The sequence below is a fragment of the Chiloscyllium plagiosum genome, chromosome 34, assembly GCF_004010195.1.
Source record: "Chiloscyllium plagiosum isolate BGI_BamShark_2017 chromosome 34, ASM401019v2, whole genome shotgun sequence".
Taxonomy (NCBI): Eukaryota; Metazoa; Chordata; class Chondrichthyes; order Orectolobiformes; family Hemiscylliidae; genus Chiloscyllium; species Chiloscyllium plagiosum.
The window spans coordinates 12,007,013-12,026,234 of NC_057743.1; the positions used below are offsets into that span (position 1 = coordinate 12,007,013).

General features: G+C 39.5%; 1 protein-coding gene across 2 annotated transcripts; it reads left to right on the forward strand.

Moving 5' to 3' along the window:
- The first annotated feature begins 110 nt into the window (after nt 1-110).
- Nucleotides 111-15,001, forward strand: ubiad1 (UbiA prenyltransferase domain containing 1). 2 transcript variants are annotated; one of them, XM_043675591.1, is made up of 2 exons: nt 111-795; nt 10,438-15,001. In XM_043675591.1, the coding sequence occupies exons 1-2, from the start codon at nt 288-290 to the stop codon at nt 10,920-10,922; spliced, it is 993 nt and encodes a 330-aa protein (XP_043531526.1). In that variant the 5' UTR covers nt 111-287; the 3' UTR covers nt 10,923-15,001. The 2 variants fall into 2 exon arrangements, with proteins under 2 accessions (XP_043531526.1, XP_043531527.1); XM_043675592.1 differs by having other exon boundaries at nt 13,051-15,001.
- Nucleotides 15,002-19,222: the final 4,221 nt, after the last annotated feature.

Sequence of the window (19,222 nt, forward strand, 5' to 3'; positions counted from 1 at the left end):
TTGACATCTGCGTGATCCAATCGGAAGCGCCATCATGTGCTGGAGGGCGGGTCATTGTGACGTTTGCGAAGGCAAGTCGCAGTCATCAATGCGCGTGCGGGCGTGCGCGAGGGAATACCGCTTCGGGCGCACGGAGCTTAGGTGTCGTCCCACGCCCTGGACCGTTGAGCGTCTGCGCATGTGTAGCGCTGTGGCTCGAGGTCGTGACTTTCGTGCGATGTGGGTGCTCAGGCAGATGGCGGTTGTCATCCTGGTGGTTATTGGATAAAGGGGGCGACGGGCCGAGAATGAAAGAGAATGGGGAAGTTAAGCAGGTGGAATCGGACGCCGAATCGAGGATGCAGATCCCCGCTGCGGACAAGGAAACGGGACAGGGTTTCGGCAGGAGCCTGAAGCAGAAGTGCGCCGCGTACGTGCTTGCCCTGCGGCCCTGGAGCTTCAGCGCGTCGCTTACTCCAGTTGCCCTGGGTACGGCCCTGGCTTACAAGACCCTGGGCCAGCTCGACCTGACCATTTCCCTCCTGGCTGCCTTGGCCGTGCTGGCCGTACACGCGGCCGGTAACCTGGTGAACACTTATTACGACTTCAGCCGGGGCATCGATCATAAGAAGAGCGACGACCGGACCTTAGTGGACCGGATCCTAGAGCCACAGGATGTGGTGCGGTTCGGAGCCTGCCTGTACACTCTGGGCTGCCTCTGCGCCTGTTCACTCTATTTTTTGTGCAAACTCAAACTTGAACACTTAGCTCTGATCTTCTTCGGGGGCCTTTCCAGCTCCTTTCTTTACACTGGAGGTAAGTAAGGAGGAAATAAGCAGGATGCCCCTTATTTCAGTTTTGAGACCTTTAGCTGGAGTGATTCATAGTTGTGAAGGAGAGTCACTAGAATCGAAGAGTTAACTCTGTTTTCTCACCCCAAATGCTACCACACTTGTTGAGTTTCTCTGGCTATTTCTGTTTTTGTTTCAGATTTCCAGTATCCGCAGTTCTTTATTTTAATATTGTAGTTGTTTTGGCATTATTTCCCTCCACTACATTGATAACTGCATTGGCGCCACCTTGTGCACCCACGAGGAGGTTGAGCAGTTCATCAACTTCACCAACACATTCTACCCCGACCTTAAGTTCACTTGGATTATCTCTGACACCTCCCTCTCCTTCGTGGACCTCTCCATCTCCATCAGTGACAACTGACTCAATACTGACGTTTATTTACAAACCCACCAACTCCCACAGCTACCTGGATTACACCTCTTCCCACCATACATCCTGCAAAAATGCTATCCTGTATTCCCAATTCCTCCACCTCCGCCGTATCTGCTCCCAGGAGGACCAATTCCACCATAGCACACATCAGAAGGCCTCCTTCTTTAAAATCGTAATTTCCCTTGCCACGTGGTTGAAGATGCACTTCAAAGCATCTCATCCACGTCCTGCACCTCCGCCCTCAAACCTCACCCCTCCAACCGCAACAAGGACAGAACCGCGTTGGTCCTCGCCTTCCATTCTACCAACCTCTGCATAAACGGCATCATCCACTGACATTTCCGCCACCTCCAAATGGACCCCACCACCAGGAATATATTTCCCTCCCCACCCCTTCCTGCAAAGACCGTTCCCTCCCTGACAACCTGGTCCGATCCACGCCTCCCAACAGCCCACCCTCCCCTCCTGGCACCTTTCCCTCCCACCTCAGAAATTGCAAAACCTGCACCCACACCTTCCCTCTCACCTCCATCCAAGGCCCCAAAGGAGCCTTCCACATCCATCAAAGTTCACCTGCACATCCACCAATGTCATTTATTGTATCCATTGCTCCCAATGCGGTCTCCTTTACATTGGGGAGACTGGACGCCTTCTCGCTGAGAGCTTTAGGGAACATCTCTGGGACACCCGCACCAATCAACCCCACCGCCCCATGGCCCAACATTTCAACTCCCTCCCACTCTGCTGAGAACATGCAGATCTTGCGCCTCCTCCACCGCCACTCTCTCACAACCCGACGCCTGGAGGAAGAACGCCTTATATTCTGCCTCAGAACATTTCAACCCCATGGCATCAATGTGGATTCCCAAGTTGTCTTTTCTTCCCGCCCCCCCCCCAGTTCTAACGTTCCAGCTCAGCACCATCCTCATGACCTGTCCTACCTGCCATCTTCCTTCCGCTCCACCCTCCTCTCTGACCTATCACCTTCATCCCCACCCCCATCCACCTGTTGTACTCTTGGCTGCCTTCTCCCCAGCCCCACCACCCTCACATTTAACTCTCCACCCCGGAGGCTCCCTGCCTTCATTCTTGATGAATGGCTTTTGCCCTAAACGTCGATTTTCCTGCTCCTCAGATGCTACCTGACCTGCTGTGCTGTTCCAGCACCAGTCAAATCTGGAGTCTGTTTTGTAATAGTCATACTGCACAAAAACAGATGCTTTCATCCAACTTGTCTGCATTGACCAGATATCCCGAACTGACCTAGTCCAATTTGCCAGCTCTTAACTCATATCCCTCTGTTTTAAAAAAATTCTCAAGGTCAGGTTCGTAGGAGAGTAGTCTGACACAGAACAAACGACCAAGAGGCGAGTCTGCTAGAATATGGGCATTTTATTCCCCGCAGCGTCGCCACAACGGGTCTGGCTTATACTCACTCTACATGTTACCGGAACTGGGAGCCGTCAGTTCTCGTAGAGCGGTTGCAAACAACCCACGCTCGGCGGTTAAACGTAACCCCGGAGCAGACTCACCAAACTGGAGACTTTTCCAGCTGATATACTCTTTTCCAGATATAAACATTCATGTGAACAGCAGAGCAAGGCTAAAAAACACATTCCATTCTGGTTACATACAGATAAGAAGATTCACACGGGGAGGTGTGTAATAAGATTCACACGGGACTAAGCAACACCTCCATTCCGGTTAGATTCACACATGTATTGGGACATAATTTTTAACCGTTTCACCACATTCCACTGCTTGGAATTTTACACCACACCCTCTAAACCCTTCATATTCATATACACACCCAGATGCCTTTTAAATGTTGTAATTGTACCTCACTCTACTACTTCCTCAGGCAGCTCGTTCCATTCATGCACTACCCTTTGTGTGAAAAAGTTACCTCTCAGGTACTTAAAAATATTTCCCCTCTCACTTTAAACCTATCCCTCTAATTTTGGATCCCCTCCACCCTAGGAAAAAAGACTTTGGCTGTTTGCCCTATCCATCGATTTGTATTAACTCACTTATGCTGCTTGCTGTTAAAGAAAAATACATTTGAGTGTGTTATGACTGATTTCTGTTCATGCCGAGAGTTCTAAGAAGCAAACTCAAAACCAAATTTATTAACTTGATTTTTTTAAAACATGAATAATGGAAATCTGAAACTGTGGGCAAATCAGCATCAATGAGAAAGAAATGATTTTCATCAGAGCTGAATTATTTTTATTTCCAAAGAAACAGTAATAATGTGTTGCATCCTCCTTTTTGTTTCCATTTGCAACTTCCCTAGTATGGCTTTTTTTTTTGTTACCTACTGCTGCAGAAGGAAATGAGATGCAGAATGACTCAAATATTTCTACCTTTTAAAGATAACAAATTTCTATCACTTAGTTTAACTGAGAATTGCCATATTTTTTCTGTAATTAATGATTGTGACTAAAAGCTGAATTCCACGTAATAAAATATTTTATCTATATTAAATTCTAAGAGAAGTTGTCTCATGTCCCATCATACACTGGGAGTAACATACCTGGTTCAAAGGAGGAGAGGCTTGAAAACTTCAAATTTCTGGCTGAGTAGTACTCTGGAAAGCAGGGTAAGAAAAAAAAAAAGAGGTGGCAGTATTGATGAAACAAACTTTCACACTCTAGAAAGGCATGATGTAGATGGGTTTAGGATAGTCTGCTCATAGAATTGAAGAGTGGCTTACGACAATGTTGTAGGCCACTAGACCAACAAGTTTTCAAGAACTGGAAAGTAGTGAAAATATCAGGTTTCCTTTTATCTTTGAATATAGACCAGAATAATGACTCTAAATGGCAGAATGTAGAAGGTATTAGAACTCCCCCTTGTTTTGAACATTAATAATATCAAAACTCATTGCCCTATCAGTTTTTCCAACCAAATAAGACTTTGTAATCTCATAAACAATAAAGATAGCAACAGTCTTCTGGAGAATGAATATTGTTAAAATGTGCGCAAATCTCTGGCAGATTAAAATTTGATTAATGGACCTATGATCTTGGTAGGAAGAATGAGGAGATGTAATGTCACCTAAATAGTATGCAGGAAAAGAGGGATAAATCTTTGAAGTTGGCTTGTGAAGCTGAGAAGGCTATTAAAAGAGCACACGGATTCTTGACGTTAATAATGTGGCGGCGGGGGGGGTGAGGTAAAGCAAAGAATAGCAGTAAACCTTTGTAACATAATAGTTAGACCTCAGAGGAAGTATTATCCTGGTGATAAGAGGTGAAGTGTGAGAAAAGAACAGATGTGACCAGAGAATGGCTATAATGGTGGGCAGCATCAAAACTGGATAGAGGGAGAAATGGCATTTCAAAAGAGCAGAGAATGCCCAGGCCCCATTCTGGTCTATGGCTAATTATGGAGTGTTTGTGTTCCGTTTTGACCACCACACTTTGCCAAGGCCTAATCATTGTTACAGAAGTTATTAGCTAGTTGGAGGGATTTGGGTATTATGGAGGTAGTAGAGAAGCTGGACTCTTGGAATAGAGGGGTTGAGAAGATATTTAATAAAATTATTTGAATCATAAATGGTTTTGAGAAAAAATAATGGAGAAACCGATCTTCTGGTAAAAGAATGAGTAACCATAGGACACAGGTTTTAAGATCATTGTAAAAGAATCAGAGGTGACCTCAGGATATGTTATTCAAAAGACAATTTGACAGATACTGACAAGGAGAAAATTTATACAGCTGTGAGAAGTGGGACTATTTGGAAAGCTTAATTTGAGATATGCCAGGCAGGCTGAATGAATGCCCGCTAAGGGTATTCTTAAGATTCCTTTTTTTTAAATTGGCAAGTATAAACAGCAAATATCAAGAATGTATTTTAGCTCTTCCCACATACTAAATCAGTCCATCCTTATCCCAGATTCGAATATTTAAATGCTTAATTTTGAAACTAACTTTCAGTTGAAGGTCGTGAAGGTGTATTCTGTCCCACCACTTGCAATGTGCATTTGCAACAGATTTGCAGTGTTTTACCACCATTCCAAAGCCCATAAATGTGCAGCCTTTACATGAAATAGTCAGAATGTTGTGCTGTAACTGAGTATATTTACACAAGTGTTAGTGCACAAATAGTTTGTGTTGTAATAATGCTAAAGTTGTACTGAAAATTCACCCTGAATTTTGACGTTAAACATTCAACTACAAAGAGACGAAACTGCTTGATTTTCCATTCCATTGTTTTCTGTTTTGTTCTTCCTACCAAGGCTATATTTTACCTCAGTTGTTTTTGTCTTTCTCCATTTCCATTGTTCCTGAAATTCACTCTGTACCAGCATATGTCTGTTTGAGTTCTGTACCTCCTATGTTCTCACACTTTTCCACATACTGAATCAGAAAATGTTCTTGTACACACTTAACAAACTAAACCCTTAACACTATGGCAGTCCTGTCTATGTTTGGAAAGTTAAAATCCCTGACCGTAACCATTCTACTATTATTCTTACGGAAAGCTGAGATCTCCTGATAAGTTTGTTTCTCAATTTCCCCATGACTATTAGGGGGTCTATAATACAATCCCAATAAGGTGATCATCTTTCTTATTTCTCAGTTCCACCCAAATGACTTCCCTGGATGTATTTCCAAGAATATGCTCCCTCAGTACAGCTGTAATGCTATCCCTTATCAAAAACGCCACTCCCCCATCTCTCTTGCCTCCCTTTCTATCCTTCCTGTAGCATTTCTATCCTGGAACATTAAGCTACAAGTCCTGCCCATCCCTGAGCCATGTTTCTGGTAAGCCCCATGTTGCTAACCATGCCCGGAGTTCATCTGCCTTCCCTGTTAGGCCCCTTGCATTGAAACAAATGCAGTTTAATTTATTAGTCCTGCCTTGTCCCGGCCTGCCCTGACTGTTTGACTTGCTTCTGTTCTCAACTGTACCAGTGTCAGATTGATCTCTTCCCTCACCAGATCTCTGGATACCACCACCATGTTACTAGTTTAAATCCTCCCGAGCAGCTCTAGCAAATCTCCCTACCAGTATATTAGCCCCCTTCCAATTTAGGTACAATTCGTCCTTGTACAGGTCACTTCTACCCCAAAAGAGATTCCAATGATCCAAAAATGTGATTCCTTCTTCCATACACCAGATCCTCCATCCTGTATTCATCTGTTGTATTCTCCTATTGCTACCCTCACTAGCACGTAGCACTGGGAGTAATTCAAATATTACTACTCTTGAGGACCTTTTTAAATTCTTGTCTAACTCTCTGTAATCTCCCTTCAGAATCTAACCTTTTCCCTTCCTATGTCATTGGTTCCAATGTGGACAATCACTTTCTGGCCCCTCTCCCCCTTGAGACCATTCCGCACCTTCTCTGAGACATCCTTGATCCTGGCACCAGGGAAACAACACACCATTCTGATTTTTCGCTACTGGCCACAGAAACGTCTGTTGATACCTTGGACTAGAGAGCCCCCTAACACAATTGATCTCTTGGAACCCGACGTACCCCTTGTTGCATTCGAGCCAGTCTCAAGACCAGAAACTTGGCTGTTTGTGCTACGTTCCCCTGTGAATCGATCACCCCCTAAGTTTTCCAAAACAGCACACTTGTTTGAAGTGGGGGTAGCCACAGAAGACTCTTGCACTAGCTGCCTACTTCTCTTACCTTTCCTGGAGTTAACCCATCTATGTGACTGTATCTGAGACTTTTCCCCCCTTCCTACAACTGTCATCCATCACATACTATTGCTTTTGCAAATTCCTCATTGCTTCTTACTGTCTCTCCAACTGATCCATTCGATCTGATAGGATTTGCAACCAACAGCATTTATTGTAGATAGAATCTGCAGTAACCCTTAAACTCTCTTTAAACTCCCACATCTGAGAAGAAGCGAATATCACTTTACTAAAGGCCATTTGTGCTTCTTCACAATCTCTTTTCTCGCGCACACTCTCGCGCCGATGGGCTGAGAAGTGGCAGATGGAGTTTAATTCAGATAAATGCGAGGTGATGCATTTTGGGAAAGCAAATCTTAGCAGGACTTATACACTGAATGGTAAAGTCGTAGAGTGTTGCTGAACAAAGAGACCTTGGACTGTAGGTTCATAGCTCCTTGAAAGTGGAGTCGCAGATAAATAGGATAGTGAAGAAGGCATTTGGTATGCTTTCCTTTATTGGTCAGAGTATTGAGTACAGGAGTTGGGAGGTCATGTTGCGGCTGTACAGGACATTGGTTAGGCCATTGTTGGAATATTGCGTGCAATTCTGGTCTTCCTATCGGAAAGATATTGTGAAACTTGAAAGGGTTCAGAAAAGATTTACAAGGGTTGCCAGGGTTGGAGGATTTGAGCTATAGGGAGAGGCTGAACAGATTGGGGCTGTTTTCCCTGGAGCGTCGGAGGCTGAGAAGTGATGTTATAGAAGTTTATAAAATTATGAGGGGCATGGATAGGATAAATAAACAAAAGTCTTTTCCCTGGGGTGGGGGAATTCAGAACGAGAGGGCATAGGTTTAGGGTGTGAGGAGAAAGATATAAAAGAGACCTAAGGGGCAACGTTTTCTCACAGAGGGTTGAGAGTGTATGGAATGAACTGCCAGAGGAATTGGTGGAGGTTGGTACAATTGCAACATTTAAAAGGCATTTGGATGGGTATACGAATAGGAAGGGTTTGGAGGGATATGGGCCGGTGCTGGCAGATGGGACTAGATTGGGTTGGGATATCTGGATGAGTTGGACCAAGCAACTGTTTCCAGCAAAATCAGTAGGAACGGGGGGAGGAGGGGAGAATTCTCCACTGGATGGAGTCAAGACTATAATAAAGAAAGGTGGCTGCATGGTTAAAGGTCTATTACCTCAACCCCACAACAGTAAGATGTAAGAGTTTCTCAGGACAATATCCTAAGTCCAATCATTTCACTTGCTGCAGCAGTGACCTTTCTCCAGCACAAGGTCAGAAGTTTGCTGCTGATTGCACAACATTCAGCACCATTTGCAATTCTTCAGATACTAAAGATGTGTTTGCAAACAGTGAGATCTGGACTATATTCAGGCTTGGGCTGACCAATCAGAAGCATTGTTTTCATGTCACAAAGCAATGATCGTTTTGGACAAGAAATAAGAGGTTTCTCTTCGCATTCAATGGTACACTACTATTAATTGCCATACCATTAGCATCTTGGCGATAACCATTAACTAGTCAGCAGGTCAAGGGTTTGGAATTCTGTGGTAAGTATTTTTTCTCCTGATGTCTATCATCAACAAGCTACGAATTAGGAAATACTCCTTTGTATTTTTGAGTGAAGCCGCAACAACCCTCACCATCCAATACAAAATAACCCAACTGGTCAGCAATCAGTCCAGTATGTTTATCCCCCATACCAGTCTAGTAACTGCAATGCTTACCATTTAAAAGATGCATTGCAGTTACTTAGCAAAACTCTATTAGCAGCAACACTCAAACATGTGACTTTTTGACCTAAGAGAAAGCAACAGGGGAAAGTTTCCTTCCAAATCACATACCATCATGACTTGCAACTATATCGCTGTTCCTTTGGTGTTAATGGATCTTACACCAAGTGATACTTATACCTTATGGATTCCAACAGTTAAAGGATGCAAACTATTAGCACAATTAAGGATGGGCAATAAATGTTGACATTGCCAGCAATGGCTCCATTCCATGAATGAATAAATAAAAGCTGTTGAGCAATTTATATAGTAGATCTGTATAATCTAAGCTGCTAAAATTGAATACACTCAATGTGTTTACAATGTTTTAGGACTTCTGGTAAAGACATTATCTGACCCAATCTTTATTTTGCAGGGGTACTTAGTGTCAATTAAGACATTTGGTTTGCATGTAATCGAATAACAGGCAGGCAGTTTGAGATTTTATTTTGGTTAAATGCTATCTAATGATTGTGTGCCGAAGTGTTACCAGCAAGTCTGGAGGGATAAATGTTTTCCTGTTTCCTCCAGAATATAGTGGAGTTTGAATTTCTAAAATGATGTGATTTCCCAAATCAATAAAAGTTGGCCATGTAAAGATATGAAGAAGCAATCCAGCTGGATCTCTTCAGCGAGCAACTAATAAGTTTGCTTTAATATTTTAAAACTTCATTTCATAAAAGATCGTATGCTATTAGATCAAAACAATCTCAAATCCCACAGCATATGCACACAATAGCATGCCAAGCAGAGAGAGCAACTTGCAGCATAAGGAAAATTAGAATTGGGAAAAATGTTAAAGTCCATAAGAAAAACCAATTATACTTTCTGCTGTTGGTCTTGAAGTTCCAGTGGCGTTGTGGCCAAGCTGGTTGAGACACACTCTCTTTCAAACTGTAATCTGTCATTTCCAGCAGAATTGCTATAGCATTTCAAGTGCACTTTATTTTAAAATTCTATGTCTCTATATTCCAACTTGTAACAGCCATGGGATCTGAGTTTGATAAAACTGTTTCAAGAGAGCTGCTGTGTTATGATTACATCCTACAGGCTGAGTTGATGTTACTGTCTTCTGTAACAAACTGAAATAATTATAGTTCTTCACAGGTGGGATTTTGGTCAGTGTCACAATTCACTGGACAAGTGTGCTGCCCTGCTATTCTGAGAGTCATCGCAAAAGTTGAAGATTTTAAAATATGTTTACAAAGATTCCCCAATTTACCTGATTTTCAAACCCAGGATGACAGCACAGAACAGATTTCTATACTTAACAAACTGCCAGCATTGAACACAATTAATTAAAACTCTAACCTACTTGCAAATCATTGGTATTAAACAGTCCACAATTTGAAAAAAAAAACAAGAAAAATAAAAAGAGACAGTCTTTATAAGTCTTGGTTGACTATTGGCCCATGTTGGAGGTCATCCATATTAATAAAATAATTTTGATCCCTCTATTGTCATACCTTGAAAAAAGGGCATTCCTTAGTTTCTCTTTGCATAATGGGTTTTCTGCAGGTCTGTTGTTCCAGTTTCAGCTATGTTAATGCAAATCAATTCTTTTGCAAATACTTTTTAGGCATTTTATTTTAATTTCCTATGATGCTTAGCCAACAGACAAGGCTTTTGCATTTATTTTTAAAACAGTATCCTGACTCACTCAGGTTTTTTTTCTTATCAAGTCCCATCTAATTCAGTGAATGGAATTAGATTAATAATCCATATATTGTATTACAATTTAATGCATGTGGATATACTAAATGTATTCTAACTCTTGTCTCTTTTTGGACCTACAGGCATTGGATTTAAATACTTTGCTCTTGGTGATATTATCATTCTGATCACCTTTGGACCGTTAGCTGTGATGTTTGCCTATTCTGTGCAAGTTGGTTACTTGGCCATTTCGCCACTACTTTATGCAATTCCTTTAGCACTCAATACAGAAGCCATCTTGCACAGTAACAATACCAGAGACATGGAGTCTGATAAACAGGCTGGGATTGTCACCTTTGCCATCATTATTGGGCCAACGTTATCTTACATTGTGTATAACATGCTGATATTTGTACCCTATGTAATATTTTGTATATTAGCAACTCGATATACAATCAGCCTTGCATTGCCGCTTTTGACTGTACCTTTGGCCTTTTCACTTGAGCGACAGTTTCGAAGCCAGAATTATGCCAAAATTCCCCAGATGACTGCAAAACTAAATCTTTTTCTAGGATTGTTCTACGTTTTTGCCATTTTGTTAGCACCATCTGGAAGCTTACCAAACTAAAACGGCACAGACTCCTTTTTCTATAATTTCAGAAATCAAAATTGACGATGGTGAAGCTATTTTTATTTTAAAATAGAGAAGTTGGAACAGTACTTTTTTTTTCAATTAAGCCACTATTCCTTTTAAACAAAAAATTGTTAATTTTTTGCAGTTACTCCACCTTCCACTCCTTGGCAAAGGTGCAATTTGCACCTGAAAATTAAATGGTGCATGGTGTGTTTTTTTTTTAAAACAATGATTTCAACATCAGGAAAACAATTTGCATACGTACTGTACAAGTAATCCATATTTTCAGTGTCATCATATGGTGAGAAACTATATCACAAGTAGATTTAAACTCATGCTACCTTAGATTTTGATTCATTATACCTAATCCTTTACATAGTTGATTCTCATATATAAAATCATGGACAATAGAAAATTGAATTTATCTGTTTTTTACGTCTTGAAAACTTTAAGCATTAACAGGTTAATAATGGAGGACTGACGTAGCTTGTAAATGGCTTGTGATATAATTTCATTTTGGCAACATCTGTAATGGACAAATTTGTATGATTTATACAATTGGTTTCTGGTAGTGCAAGAAAGTGAATTTGTAGCACACATACAGATGTACTGAGAATTGGTCCTAGGAAGTAATTTTAGATATGTGATGTCCATCTAATTTGAGAGAACATCTTTTTGTTTTGCTTTTGAGTTTGTTTGAACTTAATTGTAATTGCATTTCGGTACTTGTTTAATTCTGTCATAACATGCACTGTTTATTTGCAAGGATTGATATTTTGAAGTTATGTTTGAAATACATAAATTAATGGTAAAAAGGAGATTAAAAGGCAGGTAAACAGCTTGGCAAGATGTCAAAACGTAAACTGTTTTAGAGGATGGAGTATTTAGTATTTATCATTTTACTTTGTACAAGATTTCAAATGACTTTGCATTAAATTTTAAGGGAATAAATGGATTCTTGTTTACCCTTTACACTCCCCAGAGTTAGCTATTCAGTTCAATTAATGACCTCTTGGTCAGCTGTGCAGTTGGGCAATCAAAAATTGCTCCTTTTGCCATGCTAACGTTGGTCCATTTAGCGAGGTCAAGCAATTCTTTTGTTGTTATCTAAGTCAGAGTTTCTCCAAAGTGCAATTTGAGTTTGTGAGCTGTGACGCAGGTATGGCCACCTTGGAATTTTGCCTCTCCACACTCCCTTTCCTGTCTTCTCTCAGGTCATCTTTCCCACTTTTGCATTTCTCACTGAGCGGTAATGATTATTTTCAAGTCTCAATCATGTCACATTTGGAAAGTTTAGAACACTGAGTTAATTAGTGAATGAGATATAATGGCTTTCACAATCAATGTACTGCATTATGTTGGATCAACTCACTGCAGATGCTGAAATCTGTACTGAAAACAACAAATGCTGGAGATCACAGCGGTCAAACAGCATCCACAGAGAGAGAACAAGCTCTGTTGAAGAGTCATTTAGATTTGCAATGCTAGCTTGCTCTCCATCGATGTAACTCACTGTGATCTCTAGCACTTGTTTTCAGTACTGAATTTTGCTACTGGCTTAAAAGGCAGGAAAAAAGTGCCAGCAGTATAAAAACTTTCTCCTGTTCAAGCCTCCTTTACAATCATAACAACAACAAAATTGAAAAGCCTATTAATTTATATGAGAAACTTGGAATTTTGTTAGTTTGAGGAAGACATTTTAGAATTCTTCTGTTTTTTTTGCTTTGGACATAATTTATTTTAAACTTCATTCTCTCCATTTGGAAACTTGCTACTTCAGGACTGTCTCGTGTTGTTTGAACATCAGTGGAGTTTTTCCATGAGAAATTGTAGAAGCAGGCATCCTTTCCATCACTGGATGTTTTGTGCTCCAAATGATATATTTTCACGAAGAGATTGGAGAAAAAACTATTAGGGTCAAATAAAAAGAATGGTTTATTGCCCTTGAGTGTATTTTCTCTTCAATGTAAGGATTTTTTTTCATGAAGAAATATGTTTTATTCAAAGATATCAGTTTCCCATTTTTAGGAAATGTTAGTAATTGAACTTTAATTTCTGTTGCCTTAAGTAATTAATTATTGCACTGACCATTGATTTTTTTTCTTTTTGTTTTGTCTTCAAGTATTTATAGATTTTTCACGTGGATAAAGATTTGAAATGCAGAAAATGTCAGTGTCAAGATAGTTTTGTTAATTCAGTGTGCTGTGGGGAGTATGGAGCACACCATCGCCTGTGTCGATGAATATGCTCCCTAATTCATCACAAAAACAGAAATTGCTGAATAGCATCTGTGGAGAGAAACCATCAATGTTATGAATCCAGTGACCTTTTGTCAGACCTACTTTTTGTTTCGGATTTCCAGCATCTGCAGTTCATTATTTTTCTCCCCTATTTATAGTTGTTTCTTTTTAATTAAGTCTTACCTGAATTTTGTTTACGGTATTTTTTACATTTGTTTTGCTGCTCGATACATTAAAATTCTTGAAGTTCATTTCCTTTTGACTGAAGAGCACTTTCATCCCATAATAGTATTACTGAATAGTGCAATGAAGTAAAATTAACTATGATTAAGCTCAATCATTTAGAGACATATAATGAGTTAACAGAGCATTCAAAGGAATTTTGATTTTTATTTTATTGTGACTCCTATTGTCAAAACTTCCTGACCTAAAAAGAGAGATTTTAGGAGGGAGAGTTTTGGTCTTTCTTTCTCTTGTTGACATTTGCTTATTCAAGAATTAACCTGTGGATGTGTAAAAACATGCTTTCCGCTAGTGTGTTGTTTACATGAAGCTAAATTTGGACAGATTTTCAAATCACACTGCCCGGATACATCTTTTAGCAATTCCAGCATCCCAAAAGTAGAGATTTGCAAGCGCATACAGTCTGGCAGAAACAATCTTCTATCCAGGCTGGTATGTTACCCTGACACAATTTGGTGTCAGAAAATTATTAGCCAGTTTGATCCAAACAAATAAAACTGACAAATGATAGGAACCTAAATTTATAATTTGTGTTTGGGACAGGTTACTGGACTGATGGCTGTTTTATTTTAAGTACTTTGAAACCTTTTTTGAAATGGATTTGACTTGGAGAGTCGTCCCCATACACCTCATTCTCCAAAACCTAGAAAGAAAATTAACCTTTCCTAATATCTTTATGTATTCTGATCCTTTAAGATTGTCTGTCCATGACGAGGATTATTCTGGAAAATAAATGCCTATGATGCAGTGTATGACATATTAGCATAGCTGGAAGATTGTTTTTTTTTGTCAGCCAGCTAAAGGGTGTATAAAAATGGGTGTTTGTTTGACAAGCTGTGCTGAGTGTGGTCCTGTAAGGATCTATGCTGGGACCTCAATATTTTGCTTCAGTTACACATATTGGTGAGACCACATCTTGAGTACTGAGAAGTTTTGGCCTCTCTTGGTAAGGAAGGACCTAAATGCTTTGGAAGTGGTTTATAGAAGGTCTACCAGATTTGTATCTGGAATAAGACGGTTGTCTTCTGAGAAAAGATTGGATAGGCCAGACTTGTTATTACTGGAGCCTGGATAGTCTTGATAAGATTAATGTGGAAGAATATTTCATCTTGTGGGTAAGTCCATAATTAAAGGGCACTGTTTTAAAATTAGGCATTGCCTTTTCATAACAATTTAAGGGGAAAAAAGTTATTATTGCTTTGTAACCTGACAACTCTGCATCAAGCGGTAGAATCATTATATTTTTCAGAGTTCTAAGTTTTTTAGACAGTTGGGTAGATTATGGAACCTGGGGTTGTTCAGGGTAGGTGGGAATGTTGAATTTGCAATGCAAATAAATCAGCCATGATGTTAATTAATGGTGATGCAGATCAAAGGATCAAATTATCCACTCTGCTCTTGTTTTATATGTTCTTCTGCTTTGTACTATTGTTTTTCCTTAAGCATAAGTATTGTTTGAAACAAATTTCTAGTTCCTCATTAGCGTTTAATACACAACACTAATAGATATAATCACCGTGGGTGGCACAGTGGTTAGCACTGCTGCCTCTCAGCGCCAGAGACCTGGGTTCAATTCCCGTCTCAGGTGACTGTGTGGATTTTGCACATTCTCCCCGTGTCTGCATGGGTTTTCTCCGGGTGCTCCGGTTTCCTCCCACAGTCCAAAAATGTGCAGGTTAGGTGAATTGGCCATGCTAAATTGCCCGTAGTGTTAGGTGAAGGGGTAAATGTAGGGGAATGGGTCTGGGTGGGTTGCGCTTCGGCGGATCGGTGTGGACTTGTTGGGCCGAAGGGCCTGTTTGGGCCTGGAAGTAATCTAATCTAATCTCTAATTGCTCTCCATTATTCAGATACCTATAAATTAGTCTTGCTTCTGAGCTCAAAATGATCCTCATTGCATGCCAAACTTGGAAGGACAAAATCTACAAATGTACTGTTGAGTTTTTTTTCCCCACAGTTCCAATGGCTTTAGAATCAATTTTCCATTTGCAGTAAAATTCCAATGACAAGTCATCACACTGGCTTTACTTTTATGGTGTCAAACCATCATTTCTTAGATGGTTTTAAGCTGGAAGGGTTAATTGAGTAGTCTCTTCAGGGTCAGTGTTGCTAATGAATTTTAAGATATTCAATAAAGTCAGTATAATCCACGTTTTGATTCTTATGTATTTTTTCCCATGTTAGTTTCTTGGCCCAAGATAATGCAATCCAAAGTGGAAACATCCCACCTCTTTAAGTCTTAAGGTGATACTTATTTCTTTGAATAACTAGTCATGTGTTTTGAGAAAGATAGAGCACTTGTTGGGAATAAGTGACCTCTGGTTTAACCAAGAAGTTGATGATAGTTTCTAGATCACTTTTATCTTTGTTTTTAAAACCGTATATTATAACTGTTTAGGTTATCCTTTGAACCTTTGAATGCATTACTGCAGACGTTATACTTAAAGCTTAGTAATTTTTTGGCAGCAGTTATTCTTTCTCCACATCCACATTGCACTTCCTGACATTCTCATTTCTACAAAGCCTATCATATATCCTTTAGGTACAGTCCTGTCCAGTTGTCATACCTCATTGCTGTCTTGGTTTGGATTAGCCAGCATCACCTTCCAGTTCTTGATTTGTAGTCCTATAGACTATGGCATGTCAAGTACATAGCCAAGTAGTTTTTAAATACCATGTGTATTTCTGATTATGTTTTTTGGACTAGAGTGATAAATGGATTAATTTACATGATGCTTTTCATATTTGACCTTTCTTTGTTATGCATACCTGCATGTTAATTGCTGACAAATTTCAGTCCAGTGGAACATAACTGTAAAGGGTGGATCTAATAAAAGTCAAATAATGGTTTAATTATGTTTATTTCTTCAGCTGAATATGTATTAGTAGCACTGGTTGGGAGCAGAGTAGCTGTCATCCTCTGCTATTTATATTTTCTATATTTTGGGGTTGAGAGCAGTTCTTGTGGGATAATGGTTATGTTTTCTGCCTCTAGGCCAGAAAATGAGCATACAAGTCTGACTTGCCCTTGAGATGTACCATAACATGTCCAAACAGATTGGTTTTAAAAAAATTAAACTATGGTTGGTTTTACCAGACACATTTGTTCATATTTCAGTCAATTTAGAGAAACTTAGGTAGATGATATTATGCTATCTGATGTAATAAAATAAGAATAATACTAAAATTTAAATACAATATGCTGTTTTCTTAAAGTTCTGAAGGACAAAATGTTTTGTAGCAAGTGTTTTTGACATTAAATGGAAGTTTCAAGTAAAGTATTTATCTTGATACAGTTTACTAATTTAACATTGTGTACACATGGTTGTCAGTTCAAAACTTGAGTGCTGATCAGCAAGTTGCAGTAATAATTCAGCAAAGATGCCAAACCAAGAATAGTTATTGAATCTACCAATGCACGCACACCAATGCAAGGATCATTCCTGCAGTAGAGGTGCTGATTTTGATGTGCATTTTCAGGACTTTATATATTGCAAAAAAAAAGTAACCTCTGCATCTCTAAATATATTACAGCTTTTATTGCGAGAACTCCCAACAAGTTCAAATTATAAGTACAAATTTATTGCAGAAAATTGTTTATTTCTTGCTGTATTTGTCACTAATCAATGCATGTCTACATTATGAAAATTTGCAGAAGTATTAATTAAAATATAATGCATTTGAAATAAAATTTCCACTAATTCGCGTACGTTGTTTGAATCTGACCTGCTGTCCATATGTTGAAAATTCCCTGTTCTGTTGTGAAATCCAGTGCAACAGTTTTATTTATACATGTCTGATTAAATTTACTTGTCTTTCATTAAAAGCTCTGGGCGTTCTAAAGATGAGTTTCAGAGGACTACAGACCTCAGTTTAATTGGATAATGTGTCAAACTGATATTGTATTCTGGATTTTATCAATTTTTCCATTTACCTACACAATTTGACAGGATAAGTGTTTCTAATGTCAAATTATCCTATTTTTTTGCCAATCACTCATACGCGATTGGATGAATTTATCAGCCAAAATCTATTTGTTAGGCAAATATTATTTGATATACATTGCTTAGTTTATATTAGACAGGACCTGTCAAATGTACTTTAGGAACTGAACATCTAGAGTAATACGCTGACTCTTGTTTATAATAACCAGTTTTTGGAGAAAATATAGTAATATATTGTGTTCATAATTGTAAACTATAATTGCAATGATTCTTTAAATAATCATTTTAATAAATTGACTCTTAGGTTTACTACTTTCTAGTTTAAAAGGGTTGTTCTTTTCTACTCCCTAGCCATGATGAGCAACATTTGACTCGGTGACAGTTGTGTTAACATTATTCTTTCACCTGAGATTTTGGCTCAGTTCCAGCTCAGAAAAATAATGTCTGCTGCACTTGTCAGTGTGAAATTTGTCGATCATTCTGGATGTCAATCTAACATCTTTATTTAAAAAATGAGAGGGGCAAACAAAATCTGGTAACTATAGGCTGCTTCAGCCAAGTTTTCTTCACCACTTAATGCTTTTTTTGGTTTGATGGTGTTCTTGTGACTATACCTTTATTGTGCTTTAAGACATTTCCTTGATGGCAAGGGCAATAAGTTGTCATTGCTCTTTTTTTAATGTCACTGGACTTGGTGTCAGCTGACTTCAGTCCATTTTCAAATCGACTCCAAATCCTGCTTATCTGTCAACCAGTTCTTGAAAACCTTTTTTAGTTTTAACTAATCTTTTGTTATTCTAATCAACGTGTTCAGTGATTTTAACGTTCCAAGCATAGACTGGGAACTGCCATAGTGTTAAGGGCTTAGATGGAGAGGAATTTAAGTGTGTACAAGAAAATTTTCTGATTCACTCTGTGGATGTACCTACTAGAGAAGGTGCAAAAGATAACCTACTGTTGGGAAATAAGGCAGGGCAAGTGACTGAGGAGTCAATGGGGGAGCAGTTTGGGGCCAGTGACCATAATTCTATTAGTTTTAAAATAGTGATAGAAAAGAATAGACAGGATCTAAAAGTTAAAGTTCTAAATTGGAAGAAGGCCAATTTTGATGGTATTAGACAAGAACAAGTTGATTAAGGGGTGGATATTTGCAGGTAAAGGGACGGCTGGAAAATGGGAAACCTTCAGAAATGAGGATGAGAGTCCAGAGACAGGATATTCCTGTTAGGATAACAGGCAAGGCTAGTAGGAAAGCTAGATGACTAGAGAAATTAAGGTTTTGTTCAAGAAAAAGAAGGAAGCATATGTCAGGTATAGACAGCAAAGATTGAGTGAATCCTTAGACTTGCATGTCCTTGGCAAAATGGGAGGGGGAAATTAAAGTGTTTAGCCATAGGCCAAAGTGCAGGTGTCCCAGAGGTGTTCTCTGAAATGTTCTGCAAGTTGGCATCCTGTTTCCCCAATGTAAAGGAGAATCTATCCAGATATTTGAGATAAGGAGCTGCCCAGTGTTTGTGGTGCCACCAGGAAGGAAAGCTGCCACTAATAAAGACCAGTGAAAAGCCCAGGGTTTACAAGGGACCCATGCCAGAGGTGAATGAGGATGGGATATGGGTTGTGAGAAAGGATCACCAGTATGGGAGTGGGTGGTTAATTAAAAATAAAGATATGGATCTGATTCATTGGCACCTTCCCCCATCCACCACTCCCCCTCCCCAACACCACCCTCCCATTGCTTCAGCTCCCACATGCTAGATACTGAGTGCTGTTGAACAAAGGTCACCGTCCTCTCATAAAAAAGGCTCTCACGTGCCAAGTCGCTGTTGGGTTAGAAACCCATTAATTTCCCATGTAAGGGCCTGAATAA

Coding starts and splice junctions, on each gene's coding strand:
- ubiad1 (XM_043675591.1), top strand. CDS start 288: ATGAAAGAGAATGGGGAAGTTAAGCAGGTGGAATCGGACGCCGAATCG. Junction 796..10,437: donor CTCCTTTCTTTACACTGGAG/GTAAGTAAGGAG, acceptor TTGGACCTACAG/GCATTGGATTTAAATACTTT.